Below are 21,619 nucleotides of genomic sequence, written 5' to 3'. Positions count from 1 at the left end.
GGATCAAGCTGAAGACTCCAGAAGAAGCGATGGAGCTGATAGAAAATATGGCAGCCAGTGAGCACGCTATCCTCCGTGATCGAGCCTACACACCCATAAAGAAAAGTCTTCTTGAGATCACTTCCCAAGATGCTATGTTGGCTTAAAACAAGCTCCTGGCCAAGACCTTAGAGACCCTCACAACAACTCTGAGTAATCTCCCTCAACAGTTGCATGCAGTGCAACCTTCTCCAGCTTTAGTCATGCACATTGGGAGATGTAACATCTGTGGTGGCACTCACGAGTCAGGCTCATGCATGGTCCAAGATGATGCTGCTAACAAAGTTAACTACATGGGCAGTCAGAATCAGCAAGGATTCCATCATGGAGGACCACCAGGATTCTATCAGAGAGGTAATTTGTTGCAGGGCCAAGGTTGGAGATTCTATCCAGGGAATAATTTCAACTAAGGAGGTCCATCTCATCGGGCTCCTAGCCAATAGAATCGAATCACATAAGAAGAGTATTGATGCAACAATCAGGAATCTGGAGGTACATGTGGGTCAACTAGTGAAGCAAATTGTTGAAAGGCCAACTGGAACCTTTGGGGCCAATACTGAGATGAATACCAAAGAGGAGTGCAAGGTAATTTTCACTAGGAGGGAAAGTGCTAAGAAGGAAAAAAAATTGAGGAGGATGTGCGTGATGAGGAAGGAGAAAAGAAAAAAAAAAGGGAGAAAAAGATAAGAGTAAGACCAAGAGCCAATTAGCTCGAGAGGCCAGAAGAAAGGAGACACCCTCCGTCCCAGTGAAGAAAACTCCATATCCCTTGGTTCCATCCAAGAATGACAGGGAGCAGTGCTTTGCTCGTTTTCTTGACATCTTCAATAAGCTGGAGATCACCATTCCCTTTAAAGAGGCCTTACAGCAGATACCTTTATATACCAAATTCATGAAGGACTTCCTCAAAGGGAAATATGTCAATAGTGAGAACATAGTGGTAGAGGGCAATTGTAATGTAGTGATCCAGAGGAAGCTACCACACAAGCTCAAAGATCCAGGAAATGTGACTATCCCATGCTCCATTAGGGATGTGTCCGTAGGGAAGGATCTCCTTGACATGGGAGCAAGAATGAACTTGATGCCCTTGTCCATGTGCCAAAGAATCAGAAATCTGAAGATAGCTCCTACAAGGATGACACTCCAGCTGGTAGACCCTTCCATCACAAGATTGTTCGAGGTAGTTGAAGATGTCCTGATCAAAGTACACCAACTCACTTTTTTGGTGGACTTTGTAATCATGGACATTGAAGAAGATGCTGAGATCCCCTTGATTCTGGGTTGACCATTCATGGTGACTGCAAAGTGTGTTGTGGACATGAGAAAAGACAACTTGGAGATGAGTGTGGAAGACTAGAAAGCCACCTTCAACTTGTTTGAGGGAAGTAAGCATCCCAGTGATAGCAAGACTTGTTTTAAGATGGAGGAAATTGAGCAAAAAGCTAATCTTGTTGGGGGGCACCTGAATTCTGTGTTTCTAGAAGAAGATGAAACCAAGCCAGTTGTGAATCCTACAGACTCTTCTAGTGTCGTTTTGGGGCCAAAAAAGGCCAAGACTTGAGACATTCCAAACATTCCACCAGCGGTCCCTCCTCTAGATGTCTCCCTTCCACCTATCGACCAGACCTCTATGCCTTTTTCTCAGCTGAAGCAGCTCCTCCCTATGCTTCATAGCCTCCACCATGGCTAGTACGTACTGATGCAGATCCTCCACCATCTCTCCCTTAAGAAGCCGGTGATGGCACCAAAGGCATTCCTAGCGCAGATTGCTTGGCCAGGAGTCCAACTTCCTTCTGTTCGGGGGGGGGGGGGTGACACCTTTGGTGTTGCTGATAATGATGTCGCATTTGTTGAAGCTGATGATGATTATGTTGCAGACATCAATGATGCTCACAGAGCTTGGGATCCAGGGCCCACACACAGGATTGAGGCCCATTATTTTAGGATTTTTTTTCTCTTTATTTTTCTTTTTCTTTAGTTTTCTTTTAATTTCAGCAATTAATTTCAGTCATTGAATAAAAAATTTTAGGATAGAGACATAGGAAATCAATAATTGGTTGTGACTTGTTCTAGATTGTCATACCCTAATTTCGTCCGGGGACCATTGTTTGATGGCATGCAACCTTTGTTTGACCGCTTCGAGGTACTTGGCACCCTTTGTTGCACGATACGTAAAGTTCCGAGACATGCCGGAAATCAAAAGGAAGCTTTGTTACGCAATCCGTGAAATTCCGTAACATGCCGGAAATCAAAAGGAAGTATTATTACGCAATCCGTGAGTTTCCGTAACATTCTGAAAGCTAAAAAAGGAGTAATTACATGACCCGTAAGGTTCCGTAACCTTACGGAAAGAAAACAAGTATCGTTACGAAATTCGTAAAGTTTCGTAACGTTACGGAAAAAGAATCACCAAAAAAGCAAAGGGGGTGTATTTAGTAAAAAAGGGGGTGCAAATAGAAACCAAGCCCACTTGGGCCTTCCAGGATGTTCCTCCAGGAGGCGGTTGCTTTTGGAGGAAGCAACTTGGCTCGCCTGGGCGAGCTGGGTGGCAAGCTCCTCCCCTATTTTCCTATAAATTGAGGGAGGAGTGAAGAAGAAAAGGGTTCAGCCCTTCTGGTACTTCGTAATCACTTAAAATTAGTGAGGAAAGTTGTTTCCGTGAAGAAAATCCAAGCCAAGGCGCTTCCGTAACGTTTTCGTGGGTGATTTCGCGAAGATTTTCAACCGTTCTTCGTAGTTCGTCGTTCGTTCTTCGTCGTTCTTCGGTCTTCAACCGGTAAGTTCCCGAAATCGAACTTTTCAATTCATTCTATGTACCCTTGGTGGTCCCCATTTGTTTTGCGTACTTTTATTCTCGTTTCATTTACTTTTCGTACCCCCTTTTGACGTGCTTTAGTCATTTACTTAAGTCATTTTCTCGCCTAATCAAAAAATAAAATAAATTTTCATCGATCATTTGATTTGTAATATCCGTTAATTTCTGTTAAAATGAAATCCGACCGTTCGGTCGTGCCGTAACCACGTTGGAAACCAAAAAGAGGTAAAATAATAATATAATAATAAAAAATATCTTTTAGTAAAATAAACCAAAAAAATCAATCGGACGTTTCTCTTTGGGATTTCTCTTTCTTAATTGAATTGACTAATAACTAAAGTGAAACTAAGGCTAAAATCAACTCGCAAAGTCAAGCTCGTCCGCAAAAAATCACTAAAAAGGATTTTAAGGTTCGATACCTCAGTTTTTCTCACCAAGTAAAAATGGATCATTTTAAGGTCCAACGCCTTAAAAAGACCACCTTCCAAGTAAAAAGAATTGCTTGATTCGCCCCTTAGAAAGACCTATGGAGGTCTGATTTCCTCTTCGATGGAGGGTATGTAGGAGCAAGAGCCCCGCTTTTGTCGACCTCTAAAGATAAAAAAAACAATAAAAGTTTAGGTACACAATTTCACACAATTCTAAAATTAAGGCTGTTGTCCTTTGAGACAAACGTTAGAGGTGCTAATACCTTCCTCAAACGTAAATACCACTCCCGAATCTGGAATATTCTTCATGACCAGTTTCCTTCGGTTTTTTCCGACATTTTCCACAAATAAACGTTGGTGGCGACTCCGCACATTTTCCTCCTTTGGAAGACGCACCCATGAGCCTCGCCTCGCTCGCCCGCAAAAGGGTAGGTTGCGACAGTTGGCGACTGTTTTTGTGAGTTAGGCCTATCTTAGGAAATTGTGGAATTGTGAAACTTTGTGTGTGCATTTTTTGAAAATGGGCTCACATGTAGGAGTGAGTTGCGAGATAAATCTCGCGATGTAATTCAACCTGCCCAAGAAACCTCGAACTTGCTTCTCCGTGCGTGGTTCCGGCATTTCAACAATGGCCTTCACTTTCTCGGGATCTATCTCTATCAATTTCTGACTTACAATAAATCCCAGCAACTTCCCCGACTTTACCCCGAAGGTGCACTTGGTTGGGTTTAGCTTCAGTTGGTATTTCCGCAACCTTCCAAACAGCTTACGCAGATTGACAAGGTGTTCGTCCTCAGTCCGAGACTTGGCAATCATGTCATCTACGTAGACCTCTATCTCCTTATGCATCACGTCATGGAACAACGCTACCATGGCACGCTGATAGGTTGCCCCAACAATTTTCAACCCGAAGGCCATCACTTTATAGCAGAACGTTCCCCATAGGGTGACGAAAGTGGTTTTCTCTACATCTTCGGATGCCATCTTTATTTGATTATACCCCGAGAAACCATCCATAAACGAGAAAAGGGCGAACTTGGCTGTATTATCTACCAGTATGTCAATGTGTGGCAGGGGAAAATTGTCTTTAGGACTGGCTCGGTTTAAGTCCCGATAGTCTACACACATTCGAACCTTGCCATCCTTTTTCGGGACCGGGACAATGTTGGCCACCCACTCCGGGTATCGAGCTACAACTAAGAAACCCGCATCGAACTACTTTCTTACTTCTTCTTTGATTTTTAAAGACATCTCGGGTCTCATACTTCGTAGCTTTTGCTTAACTGGGGAAGACCCAGGATTCAATGGCAACTTATGCTGCACAATGTCAGAGTCCAGACCGGGCATATCTTGGTATGACCACGCAAAGATGTCTTGATATTCTTCTAGAAGGGTTATCAAGCCTTGGCGGATAGGTGCGATCATACCAGTTCCTACTTTTACTCCTTTCTTTCCCTCTCTGGTCCCTAAGTTCACCAGTTCGATTTCTTCTTGGTGAGGCTTCATTTCGCGTTCTTCCTGAGCGATCAACCTCTCCAACTCTGGTGAAAGGACGTCCTCTTCCTCTTCTTCGTTCATTGTTTGGCTTACATCTCAGTCAAAATCGATCGTGAAACCCTCGTCGTTAGGATCCTCAAAGAATCGACCCTCATATCTATACCAATTAAGACAAAAGAAACAAAAACATGCAAAATGATATGAGAAAAGGTGGGACTGCAAGAACAGATGAAACAAGATCTCTTTGTTTATTTAATAAGGTAGGTTTCACAAAACAAGAGAGAAAGGAAACTATAGCCTCTAATTACATTGAATCAGTGGTATAGACCTCTGACTGGCTTATCACGCGCCAGTTCCTCACTTGGGAATCGGGATGGCATGGCCGCACGAAATTCGGCGGGTCTTGAGGGCACTCCTCTCCTATCGCTGCCACCTCTTCCTCGAACATGATTCTGGCACTGGTGAAACACTGGCTAACATGGCCGGGCCATGTCCTATCCGCCCGAAGTCTTGACGGTGCATTCCTCCTTCTCGGCATCCCGGGTTCATACCCCAACCCATATTTGTATGAGTTTCCCCTAATATCGACCACGTCGGCATTCCCGAGGCCGTCCTTGCCCAGACCCATTCCGGGCTCATATCCGTGCTTGAGCATCACCTGTGCCACCATTATGGCTGCATTAGAGAGAGAGGGTAGCAGCGGGCTCGTTTCCACAGAGGCACAACTCACCACCTCAAAGGATTGGAAAGCTGTTTCCAAAGATTCTTTCGCTGCTTCAACATATGATGTGGAAGAGGGGCAGCTTACCAACATATCCTCTTCACCCGACACTATCACTAAAAGTCCACCAACCGCGAACTTCAATTTCTGGTGAAGCGTCGAAGGGACCACTCCTAGCGTATGAATCCAAGGTCTCCCCAAGAGGCAGTTGTAGGCGGGATTTATGTCCATCACTTGAAACATCACATTGCAAGGGTGGAGGCCTATCTGAATGGGGATTTCGATTTCCCCCATCACTTCCCGCCGAGTACCATCAAAGGCTCGTACCACCATCGAACTTGGTTTTAAACGTGACGCATTAAAAGGAAGCTTTTCCAAGGTGGTCTTCGACATCACATTTAAACATGAACCATTGCCGATAAGTACCTTTGCGACGACATGGTCCATACATCTCACAGACACATGTAGAGCCTTGTTGTGTCCTCTCCCCTCAACGGGAATCTCTTCTTCCACAAACGCGATATAGTTATTGGTGGTTATATGATTAACAATGCCTTCAAAACCCTCAACTGAGATATCATGTGCTACGTGGGCTTCATTGAGGACCTTTATCAACAGTGCACGATGAGGCTCGAAGTTTATGAGCAGTTCCAGCAAAGAGATCCTTGCTGGAGTTTTATTTAGTTGCTCAACTACCTTAAACTCGCTTTGTTGGATGAGGCGAAGAAACTCATGAGCCTCTTCCAAAGTCACCATCTTTCCTTGAAGACCTTCTTTCTTTTCAGCCCCCTTTACCACCGGAGGATCCACTTCTTTTGAGGGGGTGGCTACGTCTCTGGGCTCTTGGACCATGGGCGCTTTCCTCTTGGAGGGCAATTCCGTCGAGTCAGGGGGAGCGAACACCCGGCCACTGCGGGTTACGCCACTGAGGCCGGTGATGTTGGTCACCTTGGCTGACAGGGAGTCAACCTCGATTGCAACTCTTTCTCCAAAAGCGGGAGGGGTATACTTCCACGAAACGGCCTTATTGCTTTGATATGCAAACGACATCGGCTTGGGCGCTGTCCAGGGGTATATGGGCGTGGAGCTGGTCCCTTTTCTAGTGAAACATATTACTAGGGCTTTGGGGTTGGGGGAACCTTCTTTTCTTCCGACTGCATGCAAATCTGTGGTTCTTCCCTCCCTCCTTTGGACACTTCAAGCTGCCCCCAGTCCATGAGCCGTTGAAGCAATTCTTCCACCGCGGGACAAGTTTCCATGTCGTGTGACTCCTCGAGGTGAAACAAACATTCGTCCCTTTCGTCTCCACCACGGGAGACCATGCATGCCGCTTGCAACGACTGGTAGATGAAGCGTCTAGATGTAGCCACATCTTCTAATCTCTTTGCCCCCGATGGCCCATGCTCTTCAATGGCGTTTACGCTAGCCCCTCCATGACTGGCTAGTGGGTTGGTTTTAACGTTGGGGCCCTCCTCTTGGAATGATAGCCAGCCGGCATTAATTAGGTGTTGCACCTTATACTTGAACGTGAGGCAGGAGTCAATGTTGTGTTCGGGAGCTCCACTATGGTATGCACACTTGGCATCCGAGTTGTACTACTTGGGGTATGGTGGATGGAGGACCTTCCCGGGTATGGCCACCACCAAATGATTCTCCAATAATGAAGGCCACAACTCGGAGTATGCCATGGGATTAGGAGAGAAATCATCTTTCGGGGGTGGGCGCCGTGCATTATTATAGCTCGCGCCAGGAGCTGTATTATTGACTGGCCGGGGAGTGGCTGGAGCTGTGTGTTGGGCCGACATTCTTTCTACTGCGGGTGGTCCTTTCACTTGAGTTGGGAGGCAGCTTCCGGCTCGAATTGAAAAGTTCGGGGGGTTGGGTTGGTGACCGCGTGGGTATCTCCTTCCTTTTTCCTCGCGCCCACCACTGGGGCTCTTCTGTTGTTGTTGGGGGCCACGTTGGAGGCATATTCAAACTTGCCTTTTCTCAGTCCGAACTCAATTCTTTCTCCGGCGAAGACGAGATCCGCAAAGTTAGCTGGCATGTATCCTATCAGTTTTTCATAGTAGAACGTAGGCAACATATCTACCATAATTGTGATCATCTCCCTCTCCGTCATGGGTGGGACGACTTGGGCTGCGAGATCTCTTCACCTTTGGGCATATTCTTTAATGGACTCATGTTCTCGCTTGGTCATACTCTGAAGCTGGTTCCGATCGGGAGCCATATCCGTATTGTATTGGTACTGCCTAATGAAGGCAGTTGCCAAGTCTTTCCATGACCGGATCTGAGAAGCTTCCAGATTGGTATACCATGCCACTGTTGCTCCGGCCAAGCTGTCTTGAAAGAAATGCACCAACAGCTTTTCGTCTGCAAAATACGCCCCCATCTTTCGGCAATACATCTGAAGATGCCTTTTTGGACATGTCGTCCCTTTGTACTTATCAAAATTTGGTACTTTGAACTTGGGAGGGATGACGATGTCAGGTACCAGACATAGGTCCGCTAAATCCGAGAACGGGTAGTTGTCGAGGCCCTCTACTGCTCTTAGCCTCTCTTCAAGTGAATCAATCTTTCCCTTATCTTCTGCAAAGGGAACGAATTCTTTTACGGGTGCGGGTGAAGACGAGACATGGCGGACTATGTTTGGTTGGGGTAATTCATGGGGGGCCGAATCTTTGAGGGGAAGCAGAGGGCCTAGATGGGCATCTCCTTCATCATCTTCTTGCAGGGGATAGTCGACATAAGGAGGGAGTTGCCCCTCGAAGGTAGGGGCTTGGCTCAAATCATCCGGAGCGGTACGGGGAGTGAAGTCCGGAGGCAAACCATCGTGTTTCTGTCTCGGCTCAAATCATCCGGAGCGGTAAGGGTAGGCTTGAGGACTATACCTCCGACCTAACACCGTCGTGTTTCTGTCTCGGCCCAAGTTTATTGCGGGCTGTAGCACCGGTTCCGCTTCCCTAGCCATATTGGAGGCGGCCGCCATGGCATTATCTTCTATAGTTTTATGAAGTTTTAGCATGGCCTCCGTGATAGATGCCATTTGATCTTTTAAGGCCGATAGATCGGCCTTCATCTATTCTTGCACGCCCTCTTCATTATCCATTTCTCTGGATCGAGTGTTATAGGGGTGCCTTTGCACTTTCTTAGTTATGGTGAGTTCCCTAAAGAAACAAACAACGGTGAGTATGCCACCAAAACATGAATATGCAAATGAATGATCGGAGCACTTGGATCCACCTCAAGGTTTTTTAGATAACGTGATGAGTTCAGAACTTCTCGTTTTATAAAAAGAACAAGGCTTTTATCTAGCCAAGATTATACAAAAGTGTTACAACAGAACCTAACGGTTTCTAATTATATGGGCCATCAAATCTATCATGTGTTGACAGTAATTGATTAGCCCGAGAATTTCCTCGGGGGCTGTACACACTTCAGCGATGGCCTTTGCTTCGGCTAGTAGTCGCGGGAGGTCTTGACTTCCATTCAAGGTCAAGGCGAACCTATCCATCCACATAGTCGCTTCTTGATGCAATGCATCAATCATCCTCCCTCTTGCTTCCTTTTCAGCGTACACTTGTGTGAAATCCTCTACTAGCTTTTGTTCATGGGTCACAGACTGGTTTAACTCTTCCTTGTACTGCCCTATGATAGCTAGCATGCTTTGCTCCGTGGCTTCCAAGTGTTGAGCCAAACTCCTTTTGGATCTTGAGCAAGCAGCTAACTCTTCCTTTAAGATCATGCCATGCACCCGTGACTGGTCTCTTTCTTCTCTCCGAAGCTTGAGCTCATTGTTACTGCCCCACAAAGCTCCACGGAATTTATCTCGGCCATGTTCCTCCTTGCGGGCCCTTTTGGTTTCTTGTTCAAGGGCTCTTGCAGTGGTTGCATTTTCCTCTCGTAACTCGGTGCACTCTTTCCGAATGTTTGTAGCGGCTGACTTGAACTTTTCTTTGGCGAGTCTTGCCTTCCCTAGCTCTAATTTTAGAGCTTGGACTTCTTCATCTTCCTCCGGAGCTTCAAAGTTCTCCTCATTGATAACTTTCAACTTGGAGAGCCAATCTAACCCTCGCGTATGAACTCTTAGCCATCCATGATAACCACCGATGACGCCATTACGGATGGCCCTAAGCTCTTTGTCTTTCCTCAATGGACTTCTCCACACCTTGTGGACTCTTTGTATAACCTTGAGACTTTGCGCGCTGAAATCTCTCACAAGGAAAGGCGAGAGGCTTTCTTCCGTTGGCGCTCCCCTCATGGGGTACCCTAGCTGTCTTATGGCAAGTGCGGGATTATAGTTAATACAACCCCTCGTCCCTATCAACGGAACATTAGGGTAGTCCCCACATGAGAAAAGAACTCCCTCCTTTCCTTCCTTCCATCGAGGAAACCAATTGATTGTGCTGCCTCCTATCCCAGCCAAATGTTGGTCCCAATCGACTCTTCTTTTTTTGATGCACGAGCGATAACTTTGAAGCGAACACGGGTGTCTTATGTCTTGTTGGAATAGGTGCGAAACCAACCACACACAGAGAGCGGGTAAGCAACAAACAATCCGTGCGCTGTTCTTCTCACACCTTCGGTCAAAGGTATCAAATAAGTTCGCCAAGATAGCCACCACTGGACTCTCCTTGCTATGGTGATATGCAACGAAAGCATCAATTGCGGCTAGGTCCACCAAACCGTCCACGTTCGGAAAGAGGACAACCCCAAAGATCAGCAAAGCTAGTATATCCTCAAACGAGACCCATTTCTCTTGGCTTGCCATATCCCTTGCCTTGCCTTCCAAGTATTTTTGCGGCAGGCCCACTACGCCGTTCCGAGTTTGCTTCATGCGATCCAACTCTTTTGTCGAATCTCCGACCACAGCTGCAATCTTACTCAAGGAGGGAAGAAACCCGGAGAAAAGATACGGTTTCCTTCCCCCAAGAGGGCATCCTAATATCTCCTCAAACTCTTCAACAGTCAGTACCATTTGGAAGTCCCCAAACGTGAAGCACCTCAACGGTTAATCATAGTATTGGGCAAGGGATACAACAGCTTCCGTAAATACCTCCGCTGTGGTCAAATCTAGAATTTTTCCGTACACTTTGTGGAAGGCTTGCCTTTGGAGAGGTCCCATCAATCGTCCCAATTCCTTGAGGCTGGTGACATCTAGACCCTTAACCTTGACTTGATAAAATCTTTTTCCGTTTTGATTTGTCCCCATCATTTACCTAAAAAAGGGGTGGATCAAGACTCCGATATGAATGATGCAATGCGTATGCATGAAACAGAAAGAAAACAAAACAAAGGGGTAATTTACATATACGAGACCGCAAAGATCCATCTTTTTAATGCTACATTTTAGGCATCATGGCGCCTCAACGTAAGTATTAAAAAGTGACGTATTACTCTAAAGAAACAAAATATCACTAACAAAACTATAATTTAGTGCTATTTGCAAAAAAATGCATGAGAACAAATGGCACGGAGCGTGTTTGCTCTATGCCCCTATTTGGGAACCTATAGGACAATATCTAGGGGTCTCTAATAACTACTCCCAACGATTCATAACTCACATGGCTGTTTTCTAGAGGTATCATCACTCAAGATAATAATATTGTGGTGGTATGGAATACCAGCGACAACATATTATAAAGAGAGAAAGCTCTAGACGAGGTTTCACTATTATCAAGCAAGTCGGAGACCTAGCATGATGATAGATTCACCTCCACTCCTTAGATTCCCATGAACCCGGGTATAGGACCCCCTTTTTTACTCAAACCCGTGGGTGCTTAGAATGCAGTGTAAAAAATGTGAAATAGACAACAGTTATTTACATTTTACACAGTTCAACAAATGCATACACAAAGTTTCACAATTTCCACAATTCCTTAAAATAGGCCTAACTCACAAAAAGTCCCCAGTGGAGTCGCCAACTGTCGCAACATGCCCTTTTATGGGCGAGCGAGGCGAGGCTCACGGGTGCGCTTTCCAAAGGAGGAAAGATACGTCGAGTCGCCACCAACATTTATTTGTGGAAAACTCAGAAAAACCAAAGGAAACCGGTCAAAACAAAAATTCTAAGTTCGGGAGTTGTATTTACGTTTGAGGAAGGTATTAGCACCTCTCACGTTTGTCTCAAAGGACAACAACCTCATTTTTAGAATTGTGGAAATTGTGTTACCTTAACTTTTATTTCTTTTTATTTTTTGAGGTTGACAAAAGCGGGGCTCTTGCTCCTACGTACCCTCCATCGAAGAGGAAATCAGACCTAGGTAGTTCTTTTTTAAGAGTGAATCAAGCGATTCTTTTTACTTGGAAGGTGATCATTTTAAGGCGTTGGACCTTAAAAATGATCCATTTACTTGGTAAGAAAAACTGAGATATTAAACTTTTCAAATCCTTTTTTAGTGACTTTTTTGTGGACGAGCTTGACTTTGCGAGTTGATTTTAGCCTTAATTTCACTTTAGTTATTAGTCAATTCAATTAAGAACGAGAAATCCCCGAGAGAAACGTCCGATTGATTTTTCCGCTTTATTTTACTAAAATGGTATTTTTTTATTATTATATTATTATTTTACCTCTTTTTTGATTTCCAACGTGGTTACGGCACGACCGAACGGTCGGAATTCATTTTAACTGAAATTAACGGATATTACAAATCAAATGATCGGTGGAAATTTATTTTATTTTTTGATTAGGCGAGAAATGACTTAAATAAATGACTGAAGCAAGTCAAAAGGGGGTACGGAAAGTAAATGAAAACGAGAATAAAAGTACATGAAACAAATGGGGACCACCACGGGTACATAGAATGAATTGAAAAGCTCGGTTTGGGGTACTTACCGAGTGAAGACTGAAGAAAACGAAGAACGAACGATGAATGTCGAAGAACGGTTGAAAATCTTCGCGTAATTACCCACGAAAACGTTACAGAAGCGCTTCGGCTTGGATTTTCTTCACGGAAACAATTTTCCTCAGCAATTTCAAGAGAATACGAAGTGCCAAGAAGGCTGAACCCCTTCCTTCTTCATTCCTCCCCCTATTTATAGCAAAATAGGGGAGGAGCTTGCCACCCAGCTCGCCCAGGCGAGCCAGGTAGCTTCCTCCAAAAGCAACCGCCTTCTGGAGGAAGAATCTGGAAGGCCCAAGTGGGCCTGATTGCTATTTGCACCCTTTTTTTACTAAATACACCCCCTTTGCCTTTTTTGGTGATTCTTTTTCTGTAACGTTACGAAACTTTACGAATTTCGTAACGATACTTATTTTCTTTCCGTAATGCTACAGAACCTTACGGATCATGTATTTACTCTTTTTTAGCTTTTGAAGAAATTACGGAAACTCACGGATTGCGTAACAATACTTTCTTTTGGTTTCCGCCACATTACGGAATTTAACGGATCGCGTAACCATCCTTTCTTTTGATTTCCGACGCATCTCGAGACTTCACATATTGTGCAACAAAGGGTGCTAAGTACTTCGAAGCAGTCAATCAAAGGTTGCATGCCATCAAGCAATAGTCCCCAGATGAAATTAGGGTATGGCAGGTCCCTTCGACGCTTCACCAGAAATTGAAATTCGCGGTTGGTGCACTCTTGGTGATAGTGTCAGGCGAAGATGATATGTTGATGAGCTGCCCCTCCTCCGCGCCATATGTGGAAGCAGCGGAGGAATCATTGGAAACCACTTTCCAGTCCTTCGAGGTGGTGAGTTGTGCCTCTGTGGAAACAAGTCCGTTGCTGCCTTGTCTCTCTAATGCGGCCCTAATGGTGTCACGGGTGATGCTCAGGCACGGTTATGAGTCCGGAACGGGTCTGGGCAAGGACAGCCACGGGAATGTCGATGTGGTTGACATTAGGGGAAACTCGTACAAATATGGGTTGGGGTATGAACCCGGGAAACCAGGAAGAAGGAATGCGCCATCAAGACTCCAGACAGATAGGGCATGGCCCGACCATGTAAGCCAGTGTTTCACAAGTGTCGCGATAATGTTCGAGGAAGAGGTGGCGGCAATAGGAGAGGAGTCTCCACAAGATCCGCCATGTTTCATGCGACCATGCCATCCCAATTCCCAAGTGGGAAACTGGCGCGTGATGAGCCAGTCAGAAGTCTATACCGCTGATTCAATGTAATTAGAGGCTATAGATTCCTTTCTCTTTTGTTTTGTGAAATCTACCTTATTAAATAACAATGAGATCTTGTTTCATCTGTTCTTGCGATCCCACCTTTTCTCATATCATTTTGCATGTTTTTGTATTTTGTCTTGATTGGTATAGATGTAAGGGTCGATTCTTTGAGGATCTTAACAACGAGGGTTTGATAATCGATTTTGACCGAGAAGTAAGTCAAACAATAAATGAAGAAGAGGAAGAGGACGTCCTTTCACTAGAGTTGGAGAGGTTGATCGCTCAGGAAGAGCGCGAAATGAAGCCTCACTAAGAGGAAACTGAACTGATAAAATTAGAGACCGGGGAGGGAAAGAAAGAAGTGAAAGTAGGAACCGGTATGACCGCACCTATCCGCCAAGGTTTGATAACCCTTCTTGAAGAATATCAAGACATCTTTGCATGGTCGTACCAAGACATGCCAAGTCTGGACCTTGACATTGTGCAACATAAGTTGCCATTGAATCCTGGGTCTTCCCCGGTTAAACAAAAACTACGAAGGATGAGACCCGAAATGTCTTTGAAAATTAAAAAAGAAGTAAGAAAGCAGTTCGATGCGGGTTTCTTGGCTGTAGCTCGATACCCGGAATGGGTAGCCAACATTGTCCCGATCCCAAAAAAGGATGACAAAGTTCGAATGTGCGTAGACTATCGGGACTTAGACCGAGCCAGTCCTAAAGACAACTTTCCCTTGCCGCACATTGATATATTGGTAGATAACACAGCCAATTTCGCCCTTTTCTCCTTTATGGATGGTTTCTCAGGGTATAATCAGATAAAGATGGCACCCAAAGATGTGGAGAAGACTACTTTCGTCACCCTATGGGGAACATTCTGCTACAAAGTGATGGCCTTCGGGCTAAAAAATGCTGGGGCAACCTATCAGCGTGCCATGGTAGCATTGTTCCATGACATGATGCATAAAGAGATAGAAGTCTATGTAGATGACATGATTGCCAAATCTCGGACCAAGGACGAACACCTCGTCAATATGCATAAGCTGTTTGGAAGGCTGCGGAAATACCAACTGAAACTAAATCCCGCCAAGTGCACCTTCGGGGTGAAATCACGGAAGTTATTGGGATTTATCGTGAGCCAGAAAGGGATAGAAATAGATCCCGAGAAAGTGAAGGCCATTCTTGAAATGCCAGAGGCACGCACGGAGAAGCAGGTTCGAGGTTTCCTGGGCAGGTTGAACTACATCGTGAGATTTATCTCGCAACTCACCCCTACCTGCGAGCCCATCTTCAAACTATTGTGTAAGAACCAGGCGGTCCTGTGGAACGGCGACTGCCAAGAGGCCTTCGAAAAAATCAAACAGAGCCTCGCGAACCCCCCGGTACTCATGCCACCTGTAACAGGAAGACCTCTTTCCCTGTACATGACTGTGTTAGACGAGTCTATGGGGTGCATGTTGGGTCAGCACAACGACTCTGGGAAAAAGGAACAAGCCATTTACTATTTAAGCAAGAAGTTTACCGCCTGTGAGATGAATTACTCAATGTTGGAAAGGACGTGCTGTGCCTTGGTATGGGCATCACATCGTCTTAGGCAGTACATGCTTAGTCATACCACATGGCTTATTTCCAAAATGGATCTCGTGAAATACATCTTTGAGAAGCCGGCCCTCACGGGATGAATCGCTAGGTGGCAGGTACTACTATCTGAATTCGATATTGTGTATGTAACCCAAAAGGCGATAAAGGGAAGCGCTTTGGCAGATTATTTGGCCCAACAACCTCTCCAAGATTATCGGCCGATGCACCCTGAGTTCCCGGATGAAGACATCATGGCCCTATTCGAAGAAAAACAGATGCACGAGGATATAGACAAATGGATTGCTTGTTTCGATGGGGCATTTAATGCTTTGGGCCATGGAGTAGGGGCAATCCTTGTATCCCCAGTTGATCAATGTATTCCTTTCACGGCCAGGCTAGGTTTCGATTGTACCAACAGTATGGCCGAATATGAAGCATGCGCCCTTGGGATTCAAGCGGCCATTGATTTTGACGTAAAGCTACTCAAAGTGTATGGAGACTCGACTTTGGTAATACGCCAGTTGAGAGGAGAATGGGAAACTAGGGATCCAAAGTTGATGCTCTATCAAACTCATATCTTGAAGTTAGCCGAATTCTTTGACGACATTTCTTTCCACCACATACCTCGGGAAGAGAACCAAATGGTGGATGCATTAGCCACCTTGGCATCCATGTTTCAACTTGCCCCACACGGGGATCTGCCGTACATTGAATTCAGATCTTGGGGCAAGCCGACACATTGTTGTGCAATAGAGGAAGAGCGAGATGGGAAGCCGTGGTATTTCGACATCAAACAGTATGTCGAGAACAAAGAATATCCACCAGGGATTTCTGACAATGACAAAAGAACGTTAAGAAGATTGGCTACTGGTTTCTTTGTGAGTGGTACCATCCTGTACAAACGAAACCACGACATGACCCTCCTGCGATGCGTAGATGCCAAAGAGGCGAACTACATGATTGAGGAAATCCATGGGGGTTCGTTGGGACACATGCCAATGGGCATGCTATGGCCAAGAAGATCCTTAGAGCAGGTTATTATTGGCTCACTATGGAAAGCGATTGCCGCGCCCATGTAAGGAAATGCCATAAATGTCAAGCGTACGCAGACAATGTCAATGTTCCGCCACATCCTCTGAATGTCATGTCCGCCCCTTGGCCTTTTTCCATGTGGGGGATAGATTTCATTGGGGCCATCAAACCCAAAGCTTCGAACGGTCATCGCTTCATTCTCGTGGCGATAGATTATTTCACCAAATGGGTCGAAGCGGCTTCTTATACCAATGTCACAAGGAGTGTGGTGGTCAGATTCATAAAGAAGGAACTGATTTGTCGATACGGACTCCCCAGGAAGATCATCACTGACAATGGCACCAATCTGAACAACAAAATGATGCAGGAAATGTGCGGGGATTTCAAGATCCAGTATCATAACTCCACCCCGTATCGGCCAAAGATGAACGGGGCTGTAGAGGCTGCAAATAAAAATATTAAGAAGATTATTCAGAAGATGACGGTGTCATACAAAGATTGGCATGAGATCCTGCCTTTTGCCCTACATGGATATCGAACCTCGGTACGAACTTCTATTGGGGCAACGCCGTATTCCTTGGTTTATGGGATGGAAGTGGTACTCCCATTTGAGGTAGAGGTCCCTTCCCAGAAGATACTAGTGGAGTCGGGCCTAGAAGAATCAGAGTGGGCTCAAACACGCTACGACCAACTCAACCTTATTGAAGGTAAGCGTTTGACGGCCATGAGCCATGGGCGCCTGTATCAACAAAGGATAAAGAATGCGTTTGACAAGAAGGTACGCCAGCGCAAGTTCAATCAGGGGGACCTTCTCCTGAAAAGATATCCCACGCTGTTAAAGATAACCGAGGGAAGTGGGCCCCGAATTACGAAGGACCTATCGTTGTGAAAAGGGCTTTTTCTGGGGGGGCTCTGGTGCTCACCAACATGGATGGCGAGGAGCTACCCTCGCCTGTGAACTCTGATGTCGTTAGGCGATATTACGCTTGAAATCTGGGGCAATTGAGGAAACCGCTGCATGTTTTTTTTATTTTTGTGATTTTGTTCTTTTTGGTTTCCTCTAGGGATTCCTGTCCACTGTAATTGTCTCATCACAGTTCTTTAAAAGAAGAGAACCTGGGTCTGAGGCTTTAGTCCTCACTTTGGTTTTAAACCATGTGCAGTTTGTAATAACCTGAGCCCTTTTGCTCAGTTCATGGGGTGCCCCAAGCGCTTAATTAAAACTGAACCTAACCAGCTTTCACTAAGAAGATTATTGCATTTGAAAACATTCATGCATACGCATACACATGCATATTTTGTGATAACAGGGGCAGAATCATCTTAGACAACGGTCAGAGGTCGAGACAAGGTCAAAGGCAGAAACCAATCAAGGTAAGACGACGACGCGATCATGATTTGCCATGCCTTGTTGTTTCCTACTTTCAGGTACTTATGGACGAACGCAAGGAGAGGCTAGGGTCACGACCAATAGGTCGTCATTCTTTGCCTAGCCCGGGACAAACGGAAAGCGTCACTGCGAAGCAGCCCAGTATCCTTTGAAATCTCTAGTAATTATTATTGTTGTGTCTTTAAAGTAAATATTGAATGCCTAATCTACCCTAAGGGGGGGTTCAAGTAAGCAAACGCTGATCCACAGAAATCATTATTTATTTCCTCCTAAAAGAAAAAAATACAGGTTAGCTCGCCTGGGCGAGCAACCCCTATACGAAAATGGTCAAAAGGGGGGGGGGGGGGGAGGAAGGTTTCTGCATTCAAAAAACTTCCCCCCTCACTCAAAAAACGCCAACACCACGGGAATTGAGGATTTTCACCCCTTGGCCACTATTTTTGCACTTTTGCTTCCACTCTTATTGTTGCTACTCACTCCATCAAGTTAGTATCTCATTCTTGAGCTTTCTAGCTTTCCATGGATGTATCTTGGTCTTCTTTTGGTGCTCTAAATTGTGTGAATATGCCCAAGTCTATGGGGAAATTTTGGCTTTGTTTCATGCTTGATTGGGGTGAGTTAGGGGGTTGTATGGGATGGCCCTAGGCCTATGTTGCATTCTGAAGTAATGGGGCATGCCACATTGCCCCCATTCTCTTGCTATTCATGCCAAACCATGCGCCTACCAAGTGCTCGGTGAGATGCCTCAATGACATATGGACATGGTGTTGTAAGCTTGGGATTGTGGGACTGTTTTATATGTATAGGGACAGCATGAAGGATTTAAAATGAGTGCCCGAATGCGATTCTAGGCCCAGGAACCCAAGCTTTTAATTTCAATACAAGGAAGCATGACTTACGCCTAGGAATCTAAGTTTTGGTTTTGAATGTAAAAAGGCATGAATATTAGGACATGTTTGAGACGTTTTTAAATTTTGGTGCCCCATGAGGAATACCTTGCACCTAGGTAGCATAGAAAATACCTTTCAACGGTATGTATATATGTGAATATATATAGCATGGAAATGCCTTGCAAAGTGTGTGAATATATGGCATAAAAATAACTTGCAAAGTGTGAATGTATAGCAAATAATGCATTTTGAAATTTGTATATGTAGGATAGGTAGCATAAAAATTCCTTTCAAAATATGTATATTTGTGGATAGGTAGCATGAGGAGCCTTTCAAAAAATGTACCCATGCCAAAAATGGCACGAGAATGCTTCCCAAATGAATATATGATGTGGAATTTCCTTTCAAGTGTAAATAGATGACATGAAAGTTCTTTCTCAAATAAATGCAAGTGTGTGCATGACATGAGTTTGGCTCTCCAATGTGCATATATAAAATATGAAACAACAAAAATGTATATGTTAATAAAATACTCCAAGTGTGCGTAGGTAGTTTGTGGTAGCTAAATACTTAGGATATGAACATGTGTAATTGTGGCACAATACCTTGAGCATGCGTATACGTATTCTTTTCAAAAAACATATATATGTGTGGTAACTAGAATGTTTTGAATATCCTTGTATGTTGATATAAATAGTAGGATATTTTACGCATATGCGCGTTCATAAATGTTTTACATTAAGGAAATGTGTGCATAAGTTTGTTCTAAATCGAAAAGATTAGCATGCCATTTTTGCTTTAAAATAAGCGTTTTCTTGTAAACTAACTTTCCAAATGTTTGTCCCCGCAGGAAATGGCTCCGAGAAAGCTTTTCGCCAAGAGATCTAGGAAGGACGCCGCGGCTGAAGGGACCTGTGCCGCTCCCGAGTTTGACAGACATCGTTTTAGGAGCAGTGAGCACCAGCAGTGTTTCGAGGCCATCAAGGGATGGTCATTCCACCGAGAGAGACGCGTCCAGCTCAGGGACGATGAGTACACAGATTTCCAGGAAGAGATAGCTCACCGGCGTTGGACGTCGCTGGTCACTCCCATGGCAAAGTTTGACCCAGATGTAGTCCTAGAGTTTTACGCCAATGCTTGGCCCACGAAGGAGGGAGTGCGGGACATGCGATCATGGGTAAGGGGCCAGTGGAATCCTTTTGATGCAGACGCCCTCAGCCAGTTTTTGGGAGACCCGCTAGTGTTAGAGGAGGGCCAGAAGTGCGAGTTTAGTCAGAGAAGGAACCGGGCCGATGGATTTGACGAGGAGGCCATTGCCCAGCTGTTATGCATTCCGGGTCAGGATTTTGCCCAGACCGCTGCCGGGAGACGGGTGCGGATCATGCGCACCAGCATGACCACCTTGACTCAGATGTGGATGATGTTGCTGCTCAGCAACGTCCTGCCCAACGATCATAACTCCGACCTCCCTCTGCTGAAGTGTCAGCTGGTGTATGCCATCCTGACACGGATAAGCGTCCATGTGGCTCAGTTGATCACTGACGCCATTTATTTATTTGCAGGTATGCCACCTACTAGGCATCCTCTAGACCCAGATAAGTCTAACAGGGCCCTGGGGTTTCCAGCGTTGATCACGGGTCTCTGCCAGTCATTCGGGGTTCCCGTCACACCTAGTAAGGTGATTCGACCGCCGATCACCCGACCTTCATTGAGAAGTATTGTACACCTAGACAGGCGCAGGGTGATGATGCACCGCAGGCCGTAGACGCACCGCCACCACCTCATCAGGCTGATCCAGCTGGGTCATTTGTCATGGAGCGGTATTTACAGCACTTGGTTCGCCAGCAGGCGGCCAACCACAGGTGGCAGGTGCAAACCCATGAGTGTCTCTACCAGCTCATCCTCAATCTGCAGAGCCAGGGTTTTGCTCCTTTTGCGTCCTACTCTAGATCAGTTCAGGGCTGAGGTTGCATGGCCCAGAGATTGGCCTGAGGCCCAGGCAAGGGAGGCGCCCGCAAAGGCTCCCGACGACGCGGAGGAGGCCCGCATGGATGAGGAGATGACAAATTTACTCGGTTTCTTGGGAGGGAGTGGAGCCACGTGACCAGGAGATCCCCAGATTCGTATTCTCTTTTATATTTCCTCTTTTATCTGTTACATATCATTTTTATTTTTATAACTTGAGGGACTAACGTTTGTTTTGTTTTTTCGAGTGTTATTTGTTTTCTGCATACGTTTTGTTTGGACTGTTGCGTTAGTGTTTACTTCGTTATTGTCGATAATGTTTGTTGAAATTCCGGAACCATGTAGAGTTTTCAATTTAGGAACGTCTTCCTAAAAATAAAATGAACAAAAATCATGATAACGCCAAGAATAGAAAAAAAAAGAGGCGTTGTGTCGCAACCTACCCTTCGGCGGGAGGGCGACGCGTGACTCGCGGGATGCGTGTTCCACGAAAGGAATACGCGCGGAGTCGCCACCAACGTTTATTTGAGGAAAACGTCGGAAAAACCGGAAAAGACGCGATCTACGAACTTTTAAGTGAAAGGTTCGGGAGTTGTATTTACGCGCGGGGAAGGTATTAGCACCCCACACGTCCGTCACAAGGGACGGCAGCCTTTAATCAAATGTGCAAACATGACTTTGATTTTTACGTTCCCTTTTATGTCCTTATATCCTTTATACCCTTTTTATATTTTTTCTCTTTTAGTGGTCGACAAGGGTGTTTCCCTTTGCTCCTACGTATTCCTCAATTTGCGATGAGGAAATCAGACCTACGTAGTTCTTTCGGAACAAAGTGTTTGGTTAAGTTGTTTTTTTTCTTTTTTGTAAAATATGTTTTTATTGAACAAAAGGTCATTTAAGGTGTTGGACCATTAAACGGTCTTTTGATTTTGAAAGATGAGAAACGTTAAGGCGTTGGACCATTAACGATCTCTTGTTTTTGAAAGGAGAGAAACGTTAAGGCATTGGACCATTAACGACCTCTTGTTTTTGAAAGGAGAGAAACGTTAAGGCATTGGACCATTAACGACCTCTTGTTTTTGAAAGGAGAGAAACGTTAAGGCATTGGACCATTAACGATCTCTTGGGGTGGTCGACAAAAGCAGGGCTT

At 45.2% G+C, this 21,619-nt stretch overlaps 1 protein-coding gene across 1 annotated transcript; it reads left to right on the top strand.

The window, feature by feature from the left end:
• The first annotated feature begins 306 nt into the window (after positions 1 to 306).
• On the top strand, positions 307 to 1,324 carry LOC114411159. The gene is made up of 2 exons (XM_028374914.1): positions 307 to 624; positions 713 to 1,324. Exons 1-2 carry the CDS (start codon positions 307 to 309, stop codon positions 1,322 to 1,324), a joined length of 930 nt encoding a protein of 309 aa, XP_028230715.1.
• The last annotated feature ends 20,295 nt before the right edge of the window (positions 1,325 to 21,619 follow it).

Source organism: Glycine soja, chromosome 5 (genome assembly GCF_004193775.1).
Source record: "Glycine soja cultivar W05 chromosome 5, ASM419377v2, whole genome shotgun sequence".
In the NCBI taxonomy this organism is placed as follows: Eukaryota; Viridiplantae; Streptophyta; class Magnoliopsida; order Fabales; family Fabaceae; genus Glycine; species Glycine soja.
Note: the sequence above shows the minus strand (reverse complement) of the source record. Positions and strands in the feature narration are given on the sequence as shown.